Source organism: Nyctereutes procyonoides, unplaced genomic scaffold, assembly GCF_905146905.1.
Source record: "Nyctereutes procyonoides isolate TBG_1078 unplaced genomic scaffold, NYPRO_anot_genome, whole genome shotgun sequence".
Taxonomy (NCBI): Eukaryota; Metazoa; Chordata; class Mammalia; order Carnivora; family Canidae; genus Nyctereutes; species Nyctereutes procyonoides.
The window spans coordinates 49,772,892-49,793,606 of record NW_026575133.1 but is presented as its reverse complement, the minus strand read 5'-3'; the positions used below and the strand labels follow the sequence as shown (position 1 = coordinate 49,793,606).

The window sequence follows — 20,715 nt, the reverse complement described above, 5'->3', positions numbered from 1 at the left end:
TTCTGAAGGCTTTTCTCACGAGATGAAATATACTAAAGCCAGTTATCAAGTAAATATCTATTCTTCTAAAATGTGGACATATCACTTATATAAATCCAGAGGAAGAAGATGGGGTGAATTAAGGGAATATAGCTTTTTCAGTATCATCCAACACAAATGTAGTATGTTATGAAATCAATGTATTAGTTCCTGTATGTGTACTTTTGAAGCCTGCCCAAAGAGAGCAGCAGAATTTGACATTTCAGCAGTCTGGCTCCTGTGTCTTTCTCAGCTCTGAATTCTCTACAGAGCACAGAACAGCAAAGGGCCTCATATACATTAAGCATTATGATATCACTGAAAAAAAGCTGCAAAAGTTACCGAGTTTTTTCCCATTTAAAATTTTCAAAAGCTGTACAGAACTCCCTTCTCAAAATGGACTACCCACAGCTCCAATCATTTCCTTACATATTTTTAAAAGCTGAAACAACTATCAATTTTGCCATAATCAGGCTAAACTTTTGCACTCTTCATTTTTAACCTGCCAATTGTAAAGATTCTTCTATGTGACTCCCTAAAGTTACATCAGTGGTCAGTATTTAATTACCACACCTTAAATTTAAAATAAAATAAGACTATATGAAAACAGTATCTTCTGTTATTAGTCATAATGCAGAGCCTAATAAATTAAACTTAAAGGATTCTGTGTAACGCCCAGCATAACAACATAATAAAAGTAACAAAGCCCCAGGACCGGGATGGGACGCCTGGGTGGCTCAGCAGTTGGGCGTCTGCCTTTGGCTCAGGGCGTGATCCCGGGGCTCCCGGATCGGGTCCCACATCGGCCTCCCTGCATGGAGCCTGCTTCTCCCTCTGCCTGTGCCTGTGCCTCTCTCTCTGTGTGTCTCTCATGAATAAATAAATAAAATCTTAAGAAAAAACAAAACAAAACACCTAGGACCATCTTTCATTTATAATTATTATACATTTAATATACTTAAAAATTAACTAATGTATATATTATATATAACATGCTCTCTCCTTTTCCTTCAAGATCCTGAACACCAGCTAGCACTATTTAAGCTAATGCCTGATTTTTAATATTTTTCATTACCACTGTACACTAAGAACTATCTTCTCTTTGCAGTAACTAGCCAGTAACTGAAGATACTGAATCCTAACTTCATCTAACTTTAGATATAAAAAAAGAAAAAAATAATAAATAAATAATAAATAGAAGGGGAGCAACTGAAGATAAATACAAATGAATCTGATTTTTTTTAAGTCCATGCTGCTCTGTAATCACTGCCTGCCTGGTGGGTGTTAGATAAGGTCATCTAAGAGACCCATCACTGTTGAGATGCTTACAGTCACTCTTCTAAAGAGGCTTGACTATGACAACAATAGAGCTGAAAGACAGATCAATTATAATTTTCCCATTACTAATGTTTTGTAACACTTAAGTCATCCATAAAACACGTATCAGAAAAGATGCTCAGGACTTCAGCCTGAGAATCATATGACACTCGCTTAGTGTCAGTTAAAAAAAAAAAAAAAAACACAACAAAAAAAAATCAATAACAAAACTGCTCACCCTGGTGGTTCAGAAAAGTACTAGACACAAAATGACTCAACTATTTAGTAGTACATATGAAACTTTCAAATAATCACTGTTTTGAATCTGTAACAGACTCCTTTTTAAACTTCATGTTCCAGTAATGTTATGAGAAAAGTACCACCCCTCAAAGTACTTCAGATGGGTCTTTCGTCCTCTTATTTACTCATCCCATATTGGGGAGAGAGCATCATCTTGGGAAGGTTTTTCTGCTACAATGAAATACCAGGGTAAAATCTGTGAGTTTCCAATACTAACCACTAATTTACTGACCTAACAAAGAAAAGCAACATGCCCCATTCTAGCTAAAGAGAAAAAAATTCCCTCACAAGCTAATTCTCTTGCAATAAAGACCAATTCAAACAACACACTACACAGTTCTTAAAAGTGAAATAAAACACTGGCTGGCATATTCCTTTGTCTCAACAAGTTAATAAATTTTTAACTTTGGTAGATTTTTATTCTTGGGTAGGTGGGAGGAAAATATCACCTTATTAAACATACGGTAGACCATGCTTAGAGCAAAAAATGCTATGAAGATTGCTTTGATGCAGCTTCACTTTCCTCTTGTGAGAGTTCCTTTTGGGTTCAAGATGTGGAAGAGAAAGCATTTAGAGTTACTCCTTACAGGAGACAGAACAGGTGTATATACATAAAAGTAAACTGACTTTCTTTGCTTTCCAAAGCATCATTCGGGAAGGCTAACCATTCGAATCACATTTCGGAATGCTCATGGACACTATTTTTTTCCCCCCAACAGATAACCCCAGATCCAAAATGCCTTTGGTCCACTCAGCTTTATCTCACATAAATCATTTTGTGCTTTGGTTTGCCTCTAAAAAGAGAAATAGGTCTTACCTACCTACTCTTCTAGGATGGGAGAATTTTTTTTTTTTTTTAAATCACCTAAGATCCTTCGTGTTTCTTATAAATGGCTGGTATAAAACTCAAGGTGCTACACTATACTATTACCACCTTGTATCGTTTTACTGCTATTTCTGAATCAGGCCATGATATTGGCTTGAAAACACAAATCTCGGGGCACTTGGGTGGCTCAGTCGGTTGAGCATCTGTCTGCCTTTGGCTCCAGTAGTGTTCCTGGGGGTCCTGCTTCTCCCTCTGCCTATGTCTCTGCATGTCTCATGAATAAATAAACAAAATCTTAAAAAAAAAAAAAAAAAAAACTTAAAACACAAATTCTGTGGTCTTCCATCTTCGGTTACAATTTTTTTTTTTTTTTTTAATAATTCTGTCCCGATAACTTACCCCTCATACTCCAAAGATCTACTCCACTGATCCCTGGGCCTGAAAACTAGTGCCTCCTCTCCCAATTAAACAACTGATAGAAGCCACACCACCACTCTAGCTTCTCATTCTTGAGAGAAATGGTACTGTACAGCGTGCAAAATAAGGTGACGCTTCTCATCCTCTCTGCGCTTCCCACAACATAAAATCTGTGCAGTTACCTAGAAAAAAAATCTGAAGAATTCTGACAACAGGTTTGTGTCAGTAACTGTCATTAAAAAAAAAAAAAACATATATATATATGTATCTCAACCACGTCTAGAGCACAGAGAAGAAAACAACTTTACGGAGTTTGCAAGAAATAACCTGGCAGTCCTTGAGCTACGACCACGTTTGGTGCGGGCTGTCCCTTCCTAGGGCCTGTGCCATGTCTTTGAAGAAAAGTGGCCTGGGCCCAAGGCACGGCTAGGGCAGGTCCTGAGCCCCGTGGAGACCCTCCACGGCAACGTGTGCACCCAACACCGAATCGCTCATTCCAGACACACCCCCCTCCACCCCGCGTTTCAGAGGAGGTGTGGGCACTCAACTCCTTCACTGTGGATAGGGGGACAGGAGGGAGGGCGGGCCCAGGCCCGAGCACCCATTTTGGAGGACTGGGGAGCTCGGCCCCGAGGGCTGTGCGATCGCGAGTGCGGGAGTGAAGGGCGCCTCCGCGGAGGGGGGTGGGGGGACGAGGCCAGGTGGGGGCGGGGGTCGCCTCTAGTATTCGGGGCCGTGAGGAGGCAGGCGGCGGGAACTACTCCGGAGAGCGAGGTTCCCCAGTGTGAGCTGTGAGCCTTCCCTCCTGGTATTCGCCGGGAGCTGGCGAGGGTAACGGGGCAGACCCCTCGGGGCAGAGCCGGCGAGGGGGTCTCCCTCCCTCCCTCCGTCCCTCCCTCCCCCGTCTCGGGGGGTGGGAGGGCTCGCGGAAGGCCTCCTTGCAGCGGGAGGACAGTGACCGATAAGCCGTGTAAGCAGTGCGCGCCGGGGCACGGATTCCCGCAGCTCCGGCCCCGCGCGAGAGGCGTGGGACCCGGTGGGAGGGGATGGAGGAGGCCCCCCGGCCCGGGAGGCGGGAAAGGCCCCGGGGCTCCGGGACGGGCGGCGGCTCCGGAGCCCCGAGTGGTGGCGGCGCGGGCCTGGCGAGCCCCGAGCCGGCTCGAGCCCTCTGGGCCGCGGGCGCCCCCCACGCCCCCACTCTCCGCGGCCGCCGCCTCCCCCCCGCGGCTCCTCTCACCTGCACATGATCCGCCATTTTGCTCCATTCATGCTCCTCTCCGGCCCCCCCTCCCCCCCAGCGCGCACCTCGGCCGGGGCCGCTGCCGCCGCCGCCGCCGTCGCCGCTGCGCCTGCGCGCTGGGGGCTCGTCGCGCTACGCTCGCGGCGTAGCGCTGCTCGGCTGCGCAGGCCCCGGCGGCCGCGGCCGCGGTTGGAGAATGCGCAGCGCCGCTGGGACGGCGTAAAGGCGCGGGCAACGTCAGCGGCCCGGAGACGCGGGGGGTGGGAAGAGGGAGCGGGCCGGGGAGCGCGAGGGAGGGGGAGCCGGGGGAACAAAGCTTTGTTTACATGGTTTTTAAAGGGGCCGCGCCGGCTGCGGCGGGCGGGCGGGCGGGCGGGCGCTGGAGCGGGGCTTGGGGCTACCTGCCGCGGGCCGGCTTGGCGGCGGCTCCGGGAGAGGGGCCGGGACCTGTCCCCGCCCGGATCCCAGCACCTGGTGGACGCCTCTCTTCCCGAGTGTCCTTTCGACCTGCCCCTGGATGCCCCCCTCCGCACCCCAACCGTGCAAATGCTGTCCCATCACACCCCGACGGGTCTTCGCTGCGCCCTCCGCCCGTGTGTCGTCCCCCCCCCCCCACATACCCCACACTTCGGATGTCTGCATTATTATTTACTTTCCAATGAATTTCCAATTCGACGTCGACCGAATTTATGTTTGTCTTTCTAGTTTCCTGCTCCAGGGGATCAGGGCCATTGCCCTCGGATCCTGCGTTTTACCAGCAACCCGGATAGTGATCTCCCCTCTTTTCACCTCTGTCCTTTTTCTCCTCCAGAAACGTTCATGCTAATTGCCGCCAAATAGTGGTGACAATGGAAACACGCAGAAGGCACAGTTGCAATGTTCGCAAGTAGATTATTATCTTAACCAGTCCTCTAGGCTGCCTCCTGAGAGGGGTCAGATGCTGGGAAGAGGTGGTGGCGGTGGCGGTGGCCGTAGGGTGAGATAAAGGGTGTTTAGGACCCCTGGGCTCAGTCTGACTGGGAGGGCCAACCTTCTGGGCCAGATCAGGTCAGTCTCTTTCCCGCTGAGGCCGATTCCAATCTTTTCCACTAGGAATTATCAGTGTTAGATAATGCTGGTTTCTGTGTTCCATTGGATTTCACTCTTGCTTCCAGTCAAGGCCCCCAGATTAAATCTTCTCTGCATTCTGAGACTATTGGTCGTTTGAAGTTTATACCGACTGTGGGCTACCACCTGCAATGGAAATGAAGGTGGTAGTGAATCACTTCCTGTTGTGGACAGAGAGGCCTGTGCTCAGCATTCATTTCAACCTGGGTCCTCCTAGTGCAATCCTTCTGATTTGCAGAGGTAGGACGCCTAAAAACTACATTACCCAGACTTCCTTGCAGCTAGGGTTCCCTATGCAAGATCGCCGCTGCCAATTAGATTCACTGAGGCAAGATTTTTGGGGGCAGAAGTGAGGCAGAAGCTTTTGACTGTTGCTCCTGGCAAGCCTAACCCCTGGGATGTTGTGTTGTGTTGTGCTGTGTTTTGTTTTCCTAGTGTCCAATCATAAGCTCCCTGATTGTGTTGAGTGGGGATGGTGAGTCAGGGGCTTCCCGACCTTGGCATTGCAGCTGCAGTGGTATATTCTTGGAGTCACAATTGCAGTGGCAGTCTTCCAATTCCTTACTTGCCTGATTGGGTGGGAGTAACAGCTGTCTGTGGTCTAGGCCCCCATATACTCCCCAACCAATCCAGCTCCCCGCCCTTGGTACTCTATCCTCTCTTCATCAGTAAATGGTACCACTCTTTACCCAGTTGCTCAGCTAAAAACCCAGGCATTACCTTGATTCCTACCTAGCATCTTAACGGTCCTTCACATCCAATCCACTTGCAAGTCCCATTTAATTTAAATTTAATACATACCCAAATCCGGCCGCTTCTCTTCATTTCTACTGCTAACACCCTGGTCCAAGCTACATCACATTTTTCTTGAGGTCTGGTAATAGATTCCTAAGTAGTTTCCCTGCTTCCTGCCTTGCCCTGTGATAATCTGTTTTCCATACAGCTGCAGAACATTATTTTAAAATCATAAATTAGATCATTACACCCTTGCATAAAAATCCTTAAGTGGCCTTCTGTTGCATTCAAAATACATTCCCAATCTTTGGTGTGGCCCGAGAAGCCATGTAATCTTACCTTATCTCTTGCTAACAATGCTCTGTTCCTTCTGGCTTTCTTGCAGCTCCTCACATTTACGGTGATTCTTTCTCAGGGTCTTTGCATTTGGTGTCGCTTCTGCCCGGTACGGTTTTCCAGATCGTTAAGTAGCTAGTTCCCTGCTGTCATTGACTTCTTAGTGCTGTTGTTATTTCCTCAGTGGCTTTTCTCACCATTCTATGAGAGTTGTCCTCTGACCCCATCCCTGTCATACTTCTAGCATTGTTCACTGTCCAGAGCTATTTACTTGCATACTCGTTTCATTGTCAGGGTCTCCAATTAGAAAGGAACCACCTTCTGTCTTGTTTATGCCTTGTACCTCGTACACCTGTACAGAGTAGGTGCTCAATAAATATTTTTTAAAAGAGATTTTACTTATTTATTCATGAGAGACAGAGAGAGAGAGAGGCAGAGTGAGAAGCCGGCTCCTTGAAGGGAGCCGATGTGGGACTCGATCCCGGGCTCAACTGCTGAGCCACCCAGGCATCCCTCGATAAATAATTTCTGAGCTAATTAACTTATTTATGTCTCTGTCTCATTCTATGGTGTGTGTGGATTCATATGAGAACATAAAACATTTGAAGTGTGTCAATGTGAAGTAACATAATTATTATATTCTATTTTAAGCCCTTCTTCTCAGAGAGTTTCCAGCATGGGGTCTCCCCTTCCTAATACTGGGAGAAGTGAAAATACTTATTGGAGAAAGGGTGAGACTAAGAAGAAAACTTGGGAGACTGGTGTTGTGCTCCCTCCTCCACAGTCAGGAACCACTGGGTTGAGGGGAAGCAGAGGAGGATCTTTTATGACCCCCCAGGTCATGTATCTCTTTCCTCAGTTCTCCATCCTCCCCAGGCCCACGCGAGCTCCATGCCCATTGTATATCTTCTTTCCTGTTGTGTGCCCAGCCCTAGCACTGGGGTAACTGTCCCACCTGTCCATCATTTAGGGCGGTCACCTAATGTCTAAGCCTGCCCAAGGAATCAGACACAGTCTCTGCTCCTTTCTTTTTTGCCCCCAAAGACAAGCTCATAAATCCTTTTGTGTTAAGGATTTAGTTGCTAATCAGTGGTGAGAATAATAACAAGAAGTTGCAGAGCTCTTGGAGCTGTGTTCTCTGACCTGCATGGTTCCTAACTCCTGTTGAGAGAAACCAGTGTAAATGAAAGGATCCCCTGGCTTATATTGAAGCACAGATGAGGTGTGGTGTGTCCTTTCCTTTCCAATAAAAGCAAAGAGAAACCAAAGGGCACTCCAGAACCCACTTGTGCCTCGGTATAAATCACTGGGACTCTTTCCTTTAGAATGCTTTCTCTTCCCATCATTGGTGCCTGGGTAACCTAAAGTGCCTCTAATTTTCTGCCCTTCTGCTCTGTCTTGGAGCTATATCTCCTGGGTCTCTCTACTCACAGGTACTGTGGCCAGACAGAAGGTACTGGAGTTAGAACTTCCACTGCAGGGATCCCACAAGTCCTGCCAAGGAAAGTGGGAGGCTTTTGATGTGTGTCACTTATAATACATTCCTGCTGTTCCATCTGCAGACAACAGCCAAAGAGCTTTCCTAGCTACCAGAGGCAAGGGGTGGCATGTGGTTGGTTGTGGGGCCCAGGCATTCAGGTGTAAATAGCTATCAAGTAATCTAGTAAGCTTGGGTGCCCCCCTGTGGTTCTGAGTGGAATGTGTCCGATTTGCCTTAGGGAAAGGTGATCAGAGTCGTAGGGGCTTCTGTTTTCCTCCTTTCAACATCTCGTCTCACTCCAGATCTGCCGTAACAGAATCTGCACTTTTTACAGGATCTACACATTAGTGTTGGAAAGGCACCGCTCTGGCAGCCTCCAGGATGACTCTAAAAGCTCTCTTCTTCTCACTCCATAAGAAGATGCTGATGGCTAAAAGACCAAATGGCTCCCAGGTAACATTGCCTCTCCTTAGGGACTAGAGAGACAGAGTAGACCTTGCCCCACGTCCGTACTCCTGACCACTTCCTAAAGAGCTTTTCTCACACCAGCATCCTTGGTTTTCCCTTGATCTCTGGATCAACCTGTTCAAATGCAGGCAGCAGGGCTGAGTGCTGTGAGCTCTACATGACTCAGCCCTCTCCTCCCAGAGCTCATAACATTCATCTTTTAAAGCTGTTTTGGTAAAGCACACGGCATATACAGCAGATGGCCTGAGCAGTGCACTGCTCTGCTCTCCTTCCCAAGGCAAACAAACCCCCGTGGTAGAGGAAATGGCCTGATTATATAAGCACCTATTATGGGGTTACCCCAAGAGTGCTTCTCTAATTCTCTGGTTCCCCGACATTTCTACACCATGCCTCCATCAGATTGTTCTCTAAACCATCTGTCTCTAAGTTAACTGTTCTCTGGGGACCTTCAATTTTCCCCAAAGCAATGTATCTTCTTGCATCTAGGAGTCTGGATTGCATTTAGGGGCCAGCATTAAAAAGACCATTGGATTAAAAATCAGGAACCCTGGTTCTTCCTCCTGTCCCTACCAGCCCTGTGACCTCAGAACAGTCACAAATAGGTGGGTTCATACTTGCATTCCCTTCTTCCAGGGATAGATAGTATGGCTGGTAAGGTTGTGTGCCTGGAGGCTCTAGTAACTAAGGAATACTTTTGTTTTGGCAACTATGAAGTCTTTAATTTTTTTTTTTTTTTTTAGTATAAAAGATTGCTATTGCAACTTAAAAAGATAATGTCCAGGTGAAACTCTAGTGCCTTTACAATGCTCACAAAGACTGGAAGAACCTTCCAGTTCACCTTCTGGTGAACTTCAACTCCCTGGATGTGCTCCAAGAAATAGCATGTTTCAGTGTGGGGATGTTTCTAGAATCCCAAAGAATTGATTGTTGTGTGTGTGTGTGTGCAGTTGTCTGGAGCAGGGAGTGCTCCCTTCAGAGTGAAACATGGTTGCAGCTGTGTGTGAAAGTGATGAGCTTCTGTCTGATGTGTCATTTATGCTGTGTGTGTGTGTGTGTGTGTGTGTGTGTGTGTGTTTGTGTGTGGCTTAGCTCTTACTGAGTGAGAGACCTAGGTTCTGGTTTGAGTGGCCTTCAACATGTCCCTCTGGTCTTCTGGAGCCTCAGTCTACCATTTTTATTTATTTATTTATTTTTAAAGATTTGTTTATTTATTTTAGAGAGAGAGGATGCCAGCAGGAAGACAGGCAATGGAAGAGGGAGAGAGTCCCAAGCAGGCTCCCGCTGAGTGTGCGGCCAGATGACTGTGATCACAGAGCTCCATCTCAAGACCTTGAGATCATGACTTGAGCTGAAATCAAGAGTGGGACCCTTCACTGATGGAGCCACCCAGGTGCCCCCAGTCTGTTCATTTTTACATTTGGGACTTAGGCCGGTTGATTTTTAAGTTCCCTTCCAGCTGTGTCATGCTGAGCATGCAGCTGGAGTGTGAGGGTCTTTTGCTGTTGGTTTTACTGTTAAATTTTGTCCTGGGTCTCCTTGTTGCTATAGGTCAGCCCTTCCTCGTTCGTTTCTCGTTCCTCGGTCAGCCATTCCTTGGCCAGCTTTTGCACCTGTGCTGTTGTTAGGTGAAAAACTGAAAATTGGCTTTTCGGAAATTATCTTACTCAATGAAAATGCAGGAAGCTTGTGCATGAAATTCATTCGTCAAACACACACACACACACACACACACAAACCACACAGAGCAAGAAACCACAGGGCCTATCGGTTTGTCGTCATCGAGCAGACGAGAACAGAACAGTGCGAAAAGTCTAGGCTGAGAGGAAATGCACTTGAGAGAAGGGGGAACACGGCAGGGAGAGAAAGAGGGCGGGAGTAGGAGAGAGCTGTAGGGCTGGGGTGCCGGCATGGTGGGAGGATGGAAGAAGTGGCAGTGAAACAGGGCTTCCTGTACCTTCTACAGCAGCAGACTTTTGGAAAGGTAAGGGCGAGACTGTGCTGGAACTGGGCGGAGGGCCTGGGGGGGCTGCTAGAAATTCCTGGGGAGGAGGAGGAGCCCATGAATGTTTCAAAACCCTCATGGGAAGGTGAGCACTGTGCCACCCACCACGTTCCACCCAGGGCCCAATCTTCGGAGGGGGTCTTTCCTTAGCAGCCGCTCGTTTCCCCAACCAGGCCCCAAAGTGTGTGCTTTGCAGACGGCTGTTGGGCCAGTGGGGAGGGTGTAAAGGAGGTTCTGGGACTCCATTTCTTGCCTATTTGGCTCTCTGGTAACTTCTCAAGGGGGTGCTTGGGAAGGGAAGGGGAGGAGCAGCGGGGGAGATAATTTGGGATTGCAGTAGAGGTTCCCGTGTCCCTTTCTTGCTCCAGTGGGGTGAGTTTGGCCAGTGGTAAGCTGGAGCTAGGGTCTCTGTGGCCAGCTTCCTTTTCCTTCCTTGGTTGAGGAAGTCCTCTTTCCCTCAGCTGAGCCATGCCAGGGCTTCTCTGTCTCTCTCATGACCCAACCTGCCAAGGGATGAAGTAGGAAGGTTCAAGAGGGTGGGCTGAAGTTCCTGGCCTGGGGCTTCCTGTAGGACCTCGCGCAGAGCGAGGGTGGCCCTGGTGCCACCCTCTCAATCCTCCTCTGGGCTTCAGGGACCTGGGCTGGGCCTGCCTTGCATTCTGCCTCTGGGGGGCTCACTATTGTGCCCTCCTGCCTTCCGCACTCTACCTGCTGTCACTGCCTCTTCCTTGGTTGTGGGTGACAGACCTGCAATGCTTTCTAGTCGCTAAGGTCCCTGTTAATCTCTCTGACTCCCTTGGCTCTCCTGTGATCTTTGCCACTCTCCTCGTCCGAGTGCCACCCCACGGCCTTCCCCATGGTTCCTCCTCTTCCCCCTTTGGTCACCGTCTGTCCATTTCTGGGTGGCTCCCTCTGGGCACCCCACCTGCCACGCATCTGGATTCAGAAATGGCGCCGTTTCGGGGCTATGCTGTATGGAGAGTCAGACTGCGCCTTGGCCCGGCTGGAGCTCCAGGAGGCCTCGGAGAAGCCGCGACGGGGAGAGGCCGCCAGGAAGGTGATCCGCCTCAGTGACTGCCTACGCGTGACCGAGGCCGGCGGGGAGGCCAGCAGCCCCCGGGACACCAGCGCCTTCTTCCTGGAGACCAAGGAGCGTCCGTACCTGCTGGCGGCCCCTGCTGCGGAGCGCAGCGACTGGATCCAGGCCATCTGCCTCTTGGCCTTCTCTGTGAGCGCCCCCCCCGGGGGGGCAGAGAGGAGGGGGCATGGCATTGGGGGGGCGGTCTGTACTTGCAGACAGGTGCGATAAGAGCCAAGGTCAGGATGCTGGGGGCAGTTGCTTGGGGGGGGAGGCGGGGGGAGCCCCAGTCCAGAATGCAGAGACAGCAGGCTGAGTGTGCTCGGGAGGGAGGCCTGGGCTGGCCGTGGGCTTGGCGTTGGTGGCGGTCTTGAGACCCTGGCCTCTTCCTCAGGGCCAGAGGAAGGAGCTGCCGGGGCCAGCGGGGAAGGGCAGCCGCCCCCGCATGGAGGAAAATGAACTGTACAGCAGCACGGCCGCAGGTGAGGGGCTGCCTCTTCTCGGGAGGCTGTGCCGGGAGGGGCTGTGGGCCTCAGCCGCGGCTGACTCTTCCTGCCCTGTGGTTGCCCCCAGCCCTGGCCAGCCCCCTTATCAGCCTCTCTGCATCGCTTCCGGGAGGCCGAGCTGGGGGAGCCTGGCCTGCCCTGAGTGTCAGGCCTTCAGCCGTGGTTCAGGCCCTGTCCCCTGGGCCCCGCTGCGGGGAGAGGGCGAGGCTGGGGGTGGGGGGGTCGGGGTCAGCAGAGGAGCGCCCAGTGAACCCTCTGGCCTTCTCTGTCTGAGAATGGTTTTATTTCTGGGGGTTTAAGGTGTCCTGTGGCAAGGGAGCTTTCTGCTGATGAGACAGTCCCGGTTTGTGATGTCTCGCCCACCGGGCTGGGTGTGTGTGGGGGAGCAGGTGGACAGGGGTGACATTCCAGCTCCGCCTCACAGAGGGCACTGGAGGGCATCAGCGGCGGGTGGGTAGGCTGAGAGCAGGGAGGGCTGGGACGGCCACACCTGCAGCTGTGACAGGACTTGGGAGGTAGCTGGGTGGGGACAGGAGATTAGATGGAGGGGACGAAGCTGTGGCTCTGGCAAGGGGCAGGAAGGATGTGGGCACGATGTCGGGGTGCATGTGGCTAGGGCATGATGCCGCTAGGATAGGGGGTGGAGGGATCTGGCGTTTGGGGAGTGTGACCTGTCCTAGGGCAGCTCAGCCCCAGGCTGTGGGGTCACGGGCACATGGCTAACGCTTTTCCTGGAGGCCTCTGGCACCCTCATCTAGAGCAGGGCAGAGTCGAGGCAGGCCAGCTGTTTCCCATTTACCACCTTCTCCCCCTCCCCACCCTTAACAGTAGCCCCCCGCAAGGAGTTTGCCGTGACCATGAGACCCACAGAAGCCAGCGAGAGGTGCCGGCTCCGGGGATCCTATACCCTCCGGGCTGGAGAGAGTGCCCTGGAGCTGTGGAGTGGCCCTGAGCGGGGCACCCAGCTCTACCAGTGGCCCTACAGGTTCCTGAGGCGCTTTGGGCGGGACAAGGTGAGCAGGGGCCGCCGCAGGGCAGGCTGAGGGAGAGAAGAGCTGTGAGGGAAGAGCTGGCCAGGGAGAGGGCGAAGGGGCCCTCAAAAGAGGAGAGAATGGGATGAGGAAGGAAAGACAGGGATAAAAGCCAGCAGAAGGCTAAGAGCCAGGGGAAGGAGAGAGAAGGTGTGGGGTGGAGGTGTGTGGGGGAGGGGTCAGGAATGGGGGGGCATCAGGGATACTGAGGGGGTGGGAGGGGGTAGAGGGGCAGGAGAACAGCAAGAGGTGGACAGGTCAGAGGCGTAAATGGTGGCTGGTATTACTGAGGTTGACTAGGTACCAAGCTCTGTGCTTGGATGGATGGAGGGAGAAGGAAGGGTGAGGGCTTTGCTTGTTGAGGAAAGAGCCCAGAAGGAGGAGAAGCAGTTCCTGTGGAGGGAAGTCACGAGTGACAGGTTTGCGGTTGGGGGCTGGGTCCAGCAGAAGCGACCCCACCCTGCGGCCTGGCTAATCATCTCCCTCTCCCAACCACCCAGGTAACCTTTTCCTTCGAGGCGGGCCGGCGCTGCGTCTCTGGAGAGGGCAACTTTGAGTTCGAAACCCGGCAAGGCAACGAGATCTTCTTGGCCCTGGAAGAAGCCATTTCTGCCCAGAAGAACAGTGCCCCTCCCGGGCCCCAAAGCCAGCCGGCCACAGCCCCTCCGGTGCTGCCCCGGCCAGAAAGCCCCTACTCCCGGCCCCACGACTCACTGCCACCTCTGTCACCCTCCACTCCAGTGTCCACCGCCCAGCCACGGGGCCCAGAGGGGGAATATGCAGTGCCCTTTGATGCCGTGGCCCGCAACCTGGGGAAGAGCTTGCGGGGCATCCTGGCGGTCCCTCCCCAGCCCCCGGCGGACCCTCTGTATGACAGCATCGAGGAGCACCCACCCCCACGACCTGACCACATATACGATGAGCCTGAGGGATTGGCTGCCCTGTCCCTGTATGACAGCCCACAGGAGCCCCAGGGTGAGGCCTGGAGGAGGCAGGCCGCAGCTGACAGGGGCCCCAGCGGCAGCCAGCACGTCTACTCAGCGGGGCAGGACTTCTCTGCCTCTGGCTGGCCGCAAGGAACTGAATATGACAATGTCATACTTAAGAAAGGCCCAAAGTGATGCCTAAAGTGGAGGAGGTATGGATCTTATCAGATGTGGGTGCTGAAGCCTGTGGGGGCTGAAGCCTGCCTGTCCCCACTGGGGTGGGGTCAGAGGCCTATGAGAAGGAGCAAGGAGTGTGATGGAGGCACCAGGCCTCCCTTCTAGTTTCTGCTGGTTACTCCTCCTGGCTGCTGCATTCCAGGAACTTCCCTCTGTTCCTTCCGGAACCCTGGGCTTGGTCTGCCTTAGTCTGGTCTGAGGACTTGTCCCTCCCAGGGCCTGCCGTATGAGTCATCATCCTAACACAGGAAGAGTGCCTAAAAGAGACACACCCTCCTCCTACCCCTTTCTACTTCCTCTTCTTTCCCCAGCCTAAAGGAACCTTGGCATTTAGGGCAGAGGACAGAAGGATGTCAGCAGATTGCCCTGGTTCCTTGGCTTATGCATGCCTCCTGCCTCCTGGGGACAACCCTGGCTCCAGGCACCCAGGAGGATGACTGTAACTTTCTGGAGGTTTTGGATTTCTCTGTGGCATTAAACATTTCTGGAATATTTATGTGTGGCATCAGTGCTGTGGGGTGGGGATGGGGATGAATGCTTCAGTTGGCCACCATGGATACCTCCTGTCCCAGCAGCAAGATCCTCTCTGGGCCTAGGCTGGGTCCCAAGCATTTGTCCACAGAGGGACAGGGAGGTCTCTGAAAGTCAGGGCACCTTGGGAAAGACATTTAAGTCTCTCTAACCTTTTGCCAGCTTGGGGTCAATCCCAGGAAAATAGCGGGGAAGCAGGGTGTGTGTGTGAAGAACTGTACCGGAGGACGGGAAAGAGTTGGCACTTCCTGAGCCTCTTATGGACTAGAAGTGGGTCTAGACCTGTGTGGCCTTGGATCGATCCATTGCCTTCCTGAGACTTGCCTTCTTTGTCCACTGTGTAGGCTCTAAGATCCCTTCCTGCTTTGTAATTCCCCATCTGTCCTCAATACCTCATGTCCCTCTGCCCTGTACCCTCCCCTCTCATTAAAACCTGCGTTCAGTTGGTGTCAATATCATGCCACGTGGTGTCTACGCACTTCTGCTATCAGCCGATTCAGCCGGTGTCATGGAGCACTGTCAGGCTCTTGACTACCCTGGCTTCAAGATGCTGACAGCTCAGAGGGGGCTGAGACAAGGGCACAGGTGCCTGTTCCACGAGGTGGGTGCAGGTGCCACAAGAGGTAAATCAGAGTCTTGGGGGTCAGAGGAGACAACTGCTAACCGGGGGACATATGAAGAAAGACCTTCATCTGGAAGGTGGATCTCTAAGGGTGGGAAGGAATTTGATGAAGATTGAAGGAATATGTGAAGAGAGCATCGTGGGCAGAAAAATGAGCGTGAGTGGAGGTATGTATGTGCTCTGGAAAGAGTTCCACGTTCAGAGTGGGGCAAAGATGCAGCCATCTAGTTGGGAAGGCAGGCTCCAACCATATTGTGGAAGGAGGGATTCGAAGGGAAAGAGATGAGGCTTTTGAGCAGAGACTCCTAGGAGAGCTGTGTGTTGTGGGCAATAATCCCACCAGCCCTGTGGAAAAATGGGACTGGGGGTGGGATGGTTTGAGGCTGGGATGGAAGGGGAAATCCAGAAAAGACTGGATTCAAAAGATGTCAAGGTGGGGCCTGCATATCTTGGAGTTATATTGGGTATGGAACACAGAGAAATAGGGTTTCTGGAAAGATTCGGGTTTTGGGAAGAAGGTGAGCTTGGTTTCTGATGTGTAGAGGTTAAGATGGGTTTCTTGTATCCAGCTAGAAGAGTCCTAAAAACAGCTGGAAAGGGGCTCCAGAGCTCAGGAGGGAAATAAGATAGAGCCTCTCAGGTGTGTTGTGATCAAAGTTTTATCTCAAACCCGGCCTTTGCCCCCTTGCCAAGAGAAGTTGAGGCAATGGGTGAGCAGGCTAGAGGTGGAGCAGCCGGTGGGCTTCCAGGAGTCCTGCCTCTTTTGTCTGCCAACGGGCTGTTCCTGTTGCCACCCTCCAATCCCAGTCTCAGAATACACTGGAGGCAGGGAGGCCGAGGCCTCCAAGGGCTTCCGTCATTCCCTTCCGCAGGCCAGGGGCAGGAATTGGGGGGCTCCTAAGCCAGGATGCCACATGTCAAATTTCCTCTAGTGGCACTTGAGGTGGATGTCCCAGTTCATCCCAGCAGGGGGCAGTGTTAGCCTATGGAAAAGGCCACTGGGGGCTTAGCTGCTGCCAGGTGTGTGGGGGCTCGGTGGTGAAGGAAGGAACTTTCTTGTTTGCTAAAGGAACGGAGGATCACCTGAGGAATGGGCACGTCAGACCTTGCCCCTTCAGATGCTCAAGCCCCACTTGGAGGCCTGCGGACCCCGCTTCCTAGCGGTGTGGGACCCTAAGCTGAAAACTGCCCCCATCCTCCCTGCTTTCTCTCCGTGGAGATCCAGGGACTTCGGACTTCTGTTCTGATGCTGGCTTTGCTCTAAAGGGAAGTGGTAGATAGAGGCCTTAGGGAAAGGTGGTGTAAGGGCTGGAGGGCAGGGGAAGTGGAGCATTTGGGGAAGTTGGGAGGGGTAATGAAAGTCCTTGAGGCAGCTGGTAAAGCACAATGACCATGCCATGTGTCCCTCTCAGAAGACACGACCAGGTGGGTGGGTCATCCTACAGACAGCTATGTCAGTGCCAGTGCAGCCAGCCTCAACTGCACTGTGGCCTAGGACAGGACGTGGGCATCATGCTGTGGTCCCTGCCACCTAGGGGCCCCACCCGGAGTGGGGGTGGGAGGGCCTGGGGCAATGCCACAGACCCATCCCCTGCCCTCTGGAGCCTGCACACAGAGTGGCTACGCAGGAGATGTTGACTGAGTGGATTAATGATGGGGTGAGCCTTAGGGATCCATCTCAAACAGAAACACAGAGGTAAAGCCTTCCTTGAAGTGTTTCCGTGCCAGCCTGGCTGTCAGAGGCAAATTCATAGGTCAGGAAACAGACTGGTCTCCAGGGGACAGGGCAATGTAAGACCAAGTGACAGTTCTGCAGGAAAGGTTCCCTTGGCTCGAGGGTCTGCTACCTGGCAGCTGTGGATACCATGAGACGCTCTGCTGCGACCAGGACACTTAGAAACTGCTTTTACTGGCTCATCGTTATGCAGAGGTGACATCGGGGCAGGGAAGAATGGCATCACGAGTGGTGCCCAGCATAGAGATGTGTACACAGAGTCACGTAACTGCGCAGGTGCACACACAAGCACACCAGGTCATTCTTCCTGTTTCTGTTTTTCTCTCTCTTGCCCTCCTTTGTATTTTCTACTTTCGAGAACATGAATGGGGTGTGTGTGTGTGCACGTGTGTATGTGTGTGCATGTGTGTATTGGCCTGTGGTCTACCCTATGAGCCTGCTCTCAGGCTCATGGTGGGGGATCCAGGGCCCCCTGGTGGGTTCCCACCTTGATGCTTCAGAATATACCAAGGTCCAGATTATCTGGGCCTCTCTGCTCACTTAGACTCCTCCCTAATGGCTGCACTCAAGCTGTTGCTGCCACCACCTTTCAGCCGTGATGCTAACCAGCCTCCTGCCTCCTGCCTCCTAGGCACTGATTCAATTAGCCAAGGTGCCCACCTCCTGCAATGGCCATTTATAAAATCAGCTGGGGCAGCTGGAGACCTCAGGGAGGGCAGGACCGGGAATCAAGGGGGGAGATCAGTGATGACAGGGTGGTACAGGAATGGAATGGGGGAGGTTTCTGGGCAGGGGCATCTGATCTGATTAGGCATCAGACTGGTTTTCCCTGGTAGACAGCTGCACATCCCTGCCCTGCTCAGATTCCCAGCTCCCAGGCCTGTCCGATGCTGGTGAGCAAGAAGCAGGGCCCATCTGTACCTGCCCCCCCCCCCCCCCCCACTCAGGCTTGCTCCTTTCTTCCCTGCCTCTCTCTTGAGGCCACAGCCCTGATCTTGACACCAGCTCCTGGATCCCTGGGCCAGACAGAAGTAGCTGGTGAGTTCAGGAGCGGTTGTGGGTGGGGGTGTGCCAGGTTCTCAGGGATCTGATGGGGAACCGGTGTCCCAGAGCTGGGGTTAACTGATTCCAGGACCTGCCTCCCAGGGACAAGGTCAGACTTCTGCTTCCGGAGAGTGCTGGGAGGAGTGGTGTGAGCCTGAGCCCGATGAGAGGACAGTAATTGGGCTGATAACAATGCTCTTGAGTTTGTACAGCATTTTCTTATTTATAAACGGCTTTGGGGGCAATTTGGGGTAGTTGGTGAGGCACCCAGGCTGCAGCCTGATGATCTGCATTCGAATTCCGGCTCTGCTACTTGCTCGCTATATGTCTTGGGACATCTGCTCTGAGCATCTGTGTGCACATCTGTAAAATGGAGATACTAATAATACGTTTCTCAGAGGTTTGTTGTGAAGACTGAAGTGAGGGTGTAAACGCAGAGCTCCTAGAGCAGCCCCTGGCACACACAGAGCGCCCTCCAGTCTTACCCACACAGCACAGTGAAGCAGACAGGATGAGATGTCCCCATTTCATAAGGAAGGGAATAGAAGCATAGAGAAGCCCCTCCTCTCTTTGGGGGCTGAACTTGGGCTTTGCAGAAGCGGGAGGACCTGGCTGGGAAGGGCAGGTAGGATTTTGATTGGAAGGAAGAAGAGTCACAGAGAGGGGAGGAGAGCGACATCAAAGGCCTTTGAGCGCTGGGTATGTGGCTTCTCCTGAGGGGGCTCTCACTTGGGCAGAGCAGCACTGGCTGGCCCTTTTATGCCCAGAAATGGGAGAGCTTGGAAATAGGCTGCTTCATAGGCTAGAAGGCCTCTGGCTTGATATACCAGAGAGCAGAAGCCACAGGGGATTTCTCCCCCTTTAATCCTAGCCTCTGCACCCGGTCAGGGCCTGGCTGCTGGGACCCCAGGGCAGGGGCAGGCTTCTGGCTGGATAGGGGGCACCTGGTGGTCAGGCTGGCATGGCCTACCAACTGGTACCATCAAAACACAATTGTGGAGCCACTGCCTGGCAGCCAGCAGAGGGGCTGTGGGAGGGAGAGGCTGAGGAGAAGGCAGTAGAAGGGACACAGACAGCTCTGAAGGAGTTCACCATCTCTCTGAGGGACATTTGCAGATGTCCTCAGGGTGGTTCATTCTTTACCTAATTTGTTGTCGAACCCGCAGCACCTACCAAGAGGCCTGGTACAGGGAGGCACAGATAACTACTTCCTGATGGAAAGAATAAATGAAAGCCACTTTGCTTGGGGGGGAACCCAGGGGGTTCCCTATGTGTCATGGTTCATGGAATCATGGAACCCTGGGATTCCCATCCAGAAACCTAACCCCCAATGGACTCTAGGAATCCCAGCACTGGTCTTCCGGCCAGCCCTCCCTCTCCCAGCAGGCCTCTTTTCAAATGCAGAGTGAAGATGGGAGAGAGGCTTGGTCTGGACTGCAGACTGCAGGGAGGCAGGGGAGGGGGGCTGAGGGTGAGAAATGCCCTGACTCTGGTCTAGAAGAAGGGGTTGGTGGGGGCCAGCCCTCTGGTGCAGCCAAGAAACCCATCAGCCAGGCGTCCAAATGCAGGAGGCCAAGATGGGGCCAGCTTCTCAGCAGGCCCACCTCTGCCTAGAATGGCAGGCTGCCCCTGGTGGTGCCCACCTGCCTTCCTGTGCCCAGCTCAGCATCTCAGCCCTGGTCCTCCACAGTTGGGCCCACTGGATGCCCTGGGAGTCGGGAACCCCCTCTCCTGTGACCTTTCAAGGAATAGACCGTCTGAGCCAGAAGGCACCTTGGCAACCCTCTTGCCTGAGTCCTTATCTTCCACTTGAGGGAAACTGAGGCCAAGTAAATTTTTAATCCTTCTCATATGTATTTACATTTTATTAGAAATTGTTTACAGTTGTGCTTAATGCAAAGGAACCAATCGCTGATGCTGAGTCTTGTGACACCCACAGGGAGTTCATTTTTAGTCTTTTAGGTGCATAGGGGAGGGACAAAGGGGGGAAAAAGACTCCCCTACTCTCCTATCTCTGAGCAAAGCTGTCTTAGCTTCCCGAATGTCACCCCTGCAAGTCCCTGAGCAAATGCCCAGGGGTATGAGCCAGAAGCCTGGGTTAATTAAGGGCAGCTTAGATTGAGGCTGTTCATTTTCTGCTGGTTACTTCACTGATCCTATTCTCTATGTTCCTCCAATAACTAACCCCCCACTCCCTGTCCCCAGCAGCTAAAGGGTCGGTGCAGAGGAGATGGAGGGTACATAGGCAGGTGATTGGGCCTGGCTGGACGGGACGGTGTGCACATAAAAAGGAACAAGCTGAGATGGGGACTGGGCAAAGGACGGAAGGTTCCAGCAGGATGGGGAGGGGGGATCCTTAAGGGAGCTTGCAGGAGAGCAGCTGGGACCAAGCCCCACTGCCAGGTCACGAAGGAAGGCCTCAAGAAGTCATGGTCTCGAACAGCAGAGTGGTTACCAAAGCCAGTGCCACGAGGTGCCTGGGGGCTTATTCAAATCTGGGGTTATGCCTGAGAACCAGTGAGAAAGATCCTGGTTCTCAAGGACTGTTGGCTGAGATGGAGTGGGAGCCTGGCTGGTCTTGGGGTGGGAGGTGGTGCTGGGGAGGGGTGGAGGGGGTCAGAGGAGCATGACCAGCCAGAGTGGGCTTATCTGGGTCTGACTGGGCATGGAGTTGGGGGACAGAGCACTCAGCAGGCTTTTGTGGGCCTGGGAGTCTGGAGAGGAGCCTGCAGGAAGTAAGAACTGGCATTCAGAGTCAA

At 52.5% G+C, this 20,715-nt stretch overlaps 1 protein-coding gene across 5 annotated transcripts; it reads left to right on the top strand.

Annotated features, from left to right (window-relative positions):
• The first annotated feature begins 3,658 nt into the window (after positions 1-3,658).
• DOK2 (docking protein 2) lies at positions 3,659-14,516 on the top strand. Of its 5 annotated transcripts, none has more exons than XM_055346099.1 (8): positions 4,540-5,465; positions 8,111-8,229; positions 8,731-8,846; positions 9,462-9,634; positions 9,793-11,474; positions 11,719-11,806; positions 12,659-12,843; positions 13,362-14,516. In XM_055346099.1, the coding sequence occupies exons 5-8, from the start codon at positions 11,103-11,105 to the stop codon at positions 13,980-13,982; spliced, it is 1,266 nt and encodes a 421-aa protein (XP_055202074.1). In that variant the 5' UTR covers positions 4,540-5,465; positions 8,111-8,229; positions 8,731-8,846; positions 9,462-9,634; positions 9,793-11,102; the 3' UTR covers positions 13,983-14,516. The 5 variants fall into 5 exon arrangements, with proteins under 5 accessions (XP_055202072.1, XP_055202074.1, XP_055202077.1 ...); XM_055346102.1 differs by having other exon boundaries at positions 9,462-10,225; positions 11,193-11,474; XM_055346097.1 differs by lacking the exon at positions 4,540-5,465 and adding an exon at positions 3,659-3,848 and having other exon boundaries at positions 9,462-11,474.
• Positions 14,517-20,715: the final 6,199 nt, after the last annotated feature.

Bases quoted from the DNA above. Each gene is read 5' to 3' on its own strand.
- DOK2 (XM_055346097.1), top strand. From the start codon at position 11,103: ATGGTTCCTCCTCTTCCCCCTTTGGTCACCGTCTGTCCATTTCTGGGT. The intron at 11,807-12,658 runs GTGAGGGGCTGC...CACCCTTAACAG, and splicing joins GTACAGCAGCACGGCCGCAG to TAGCCCCCCGCAAGGAGTTT. The intron at 12,844-13,361 runs GTGAGCAGGGGC...CCAACCACCCAG, and splicing joins GGCGCTTTGGGCGGGACAAG to GTAACCTTTTCCTTCGAGGC.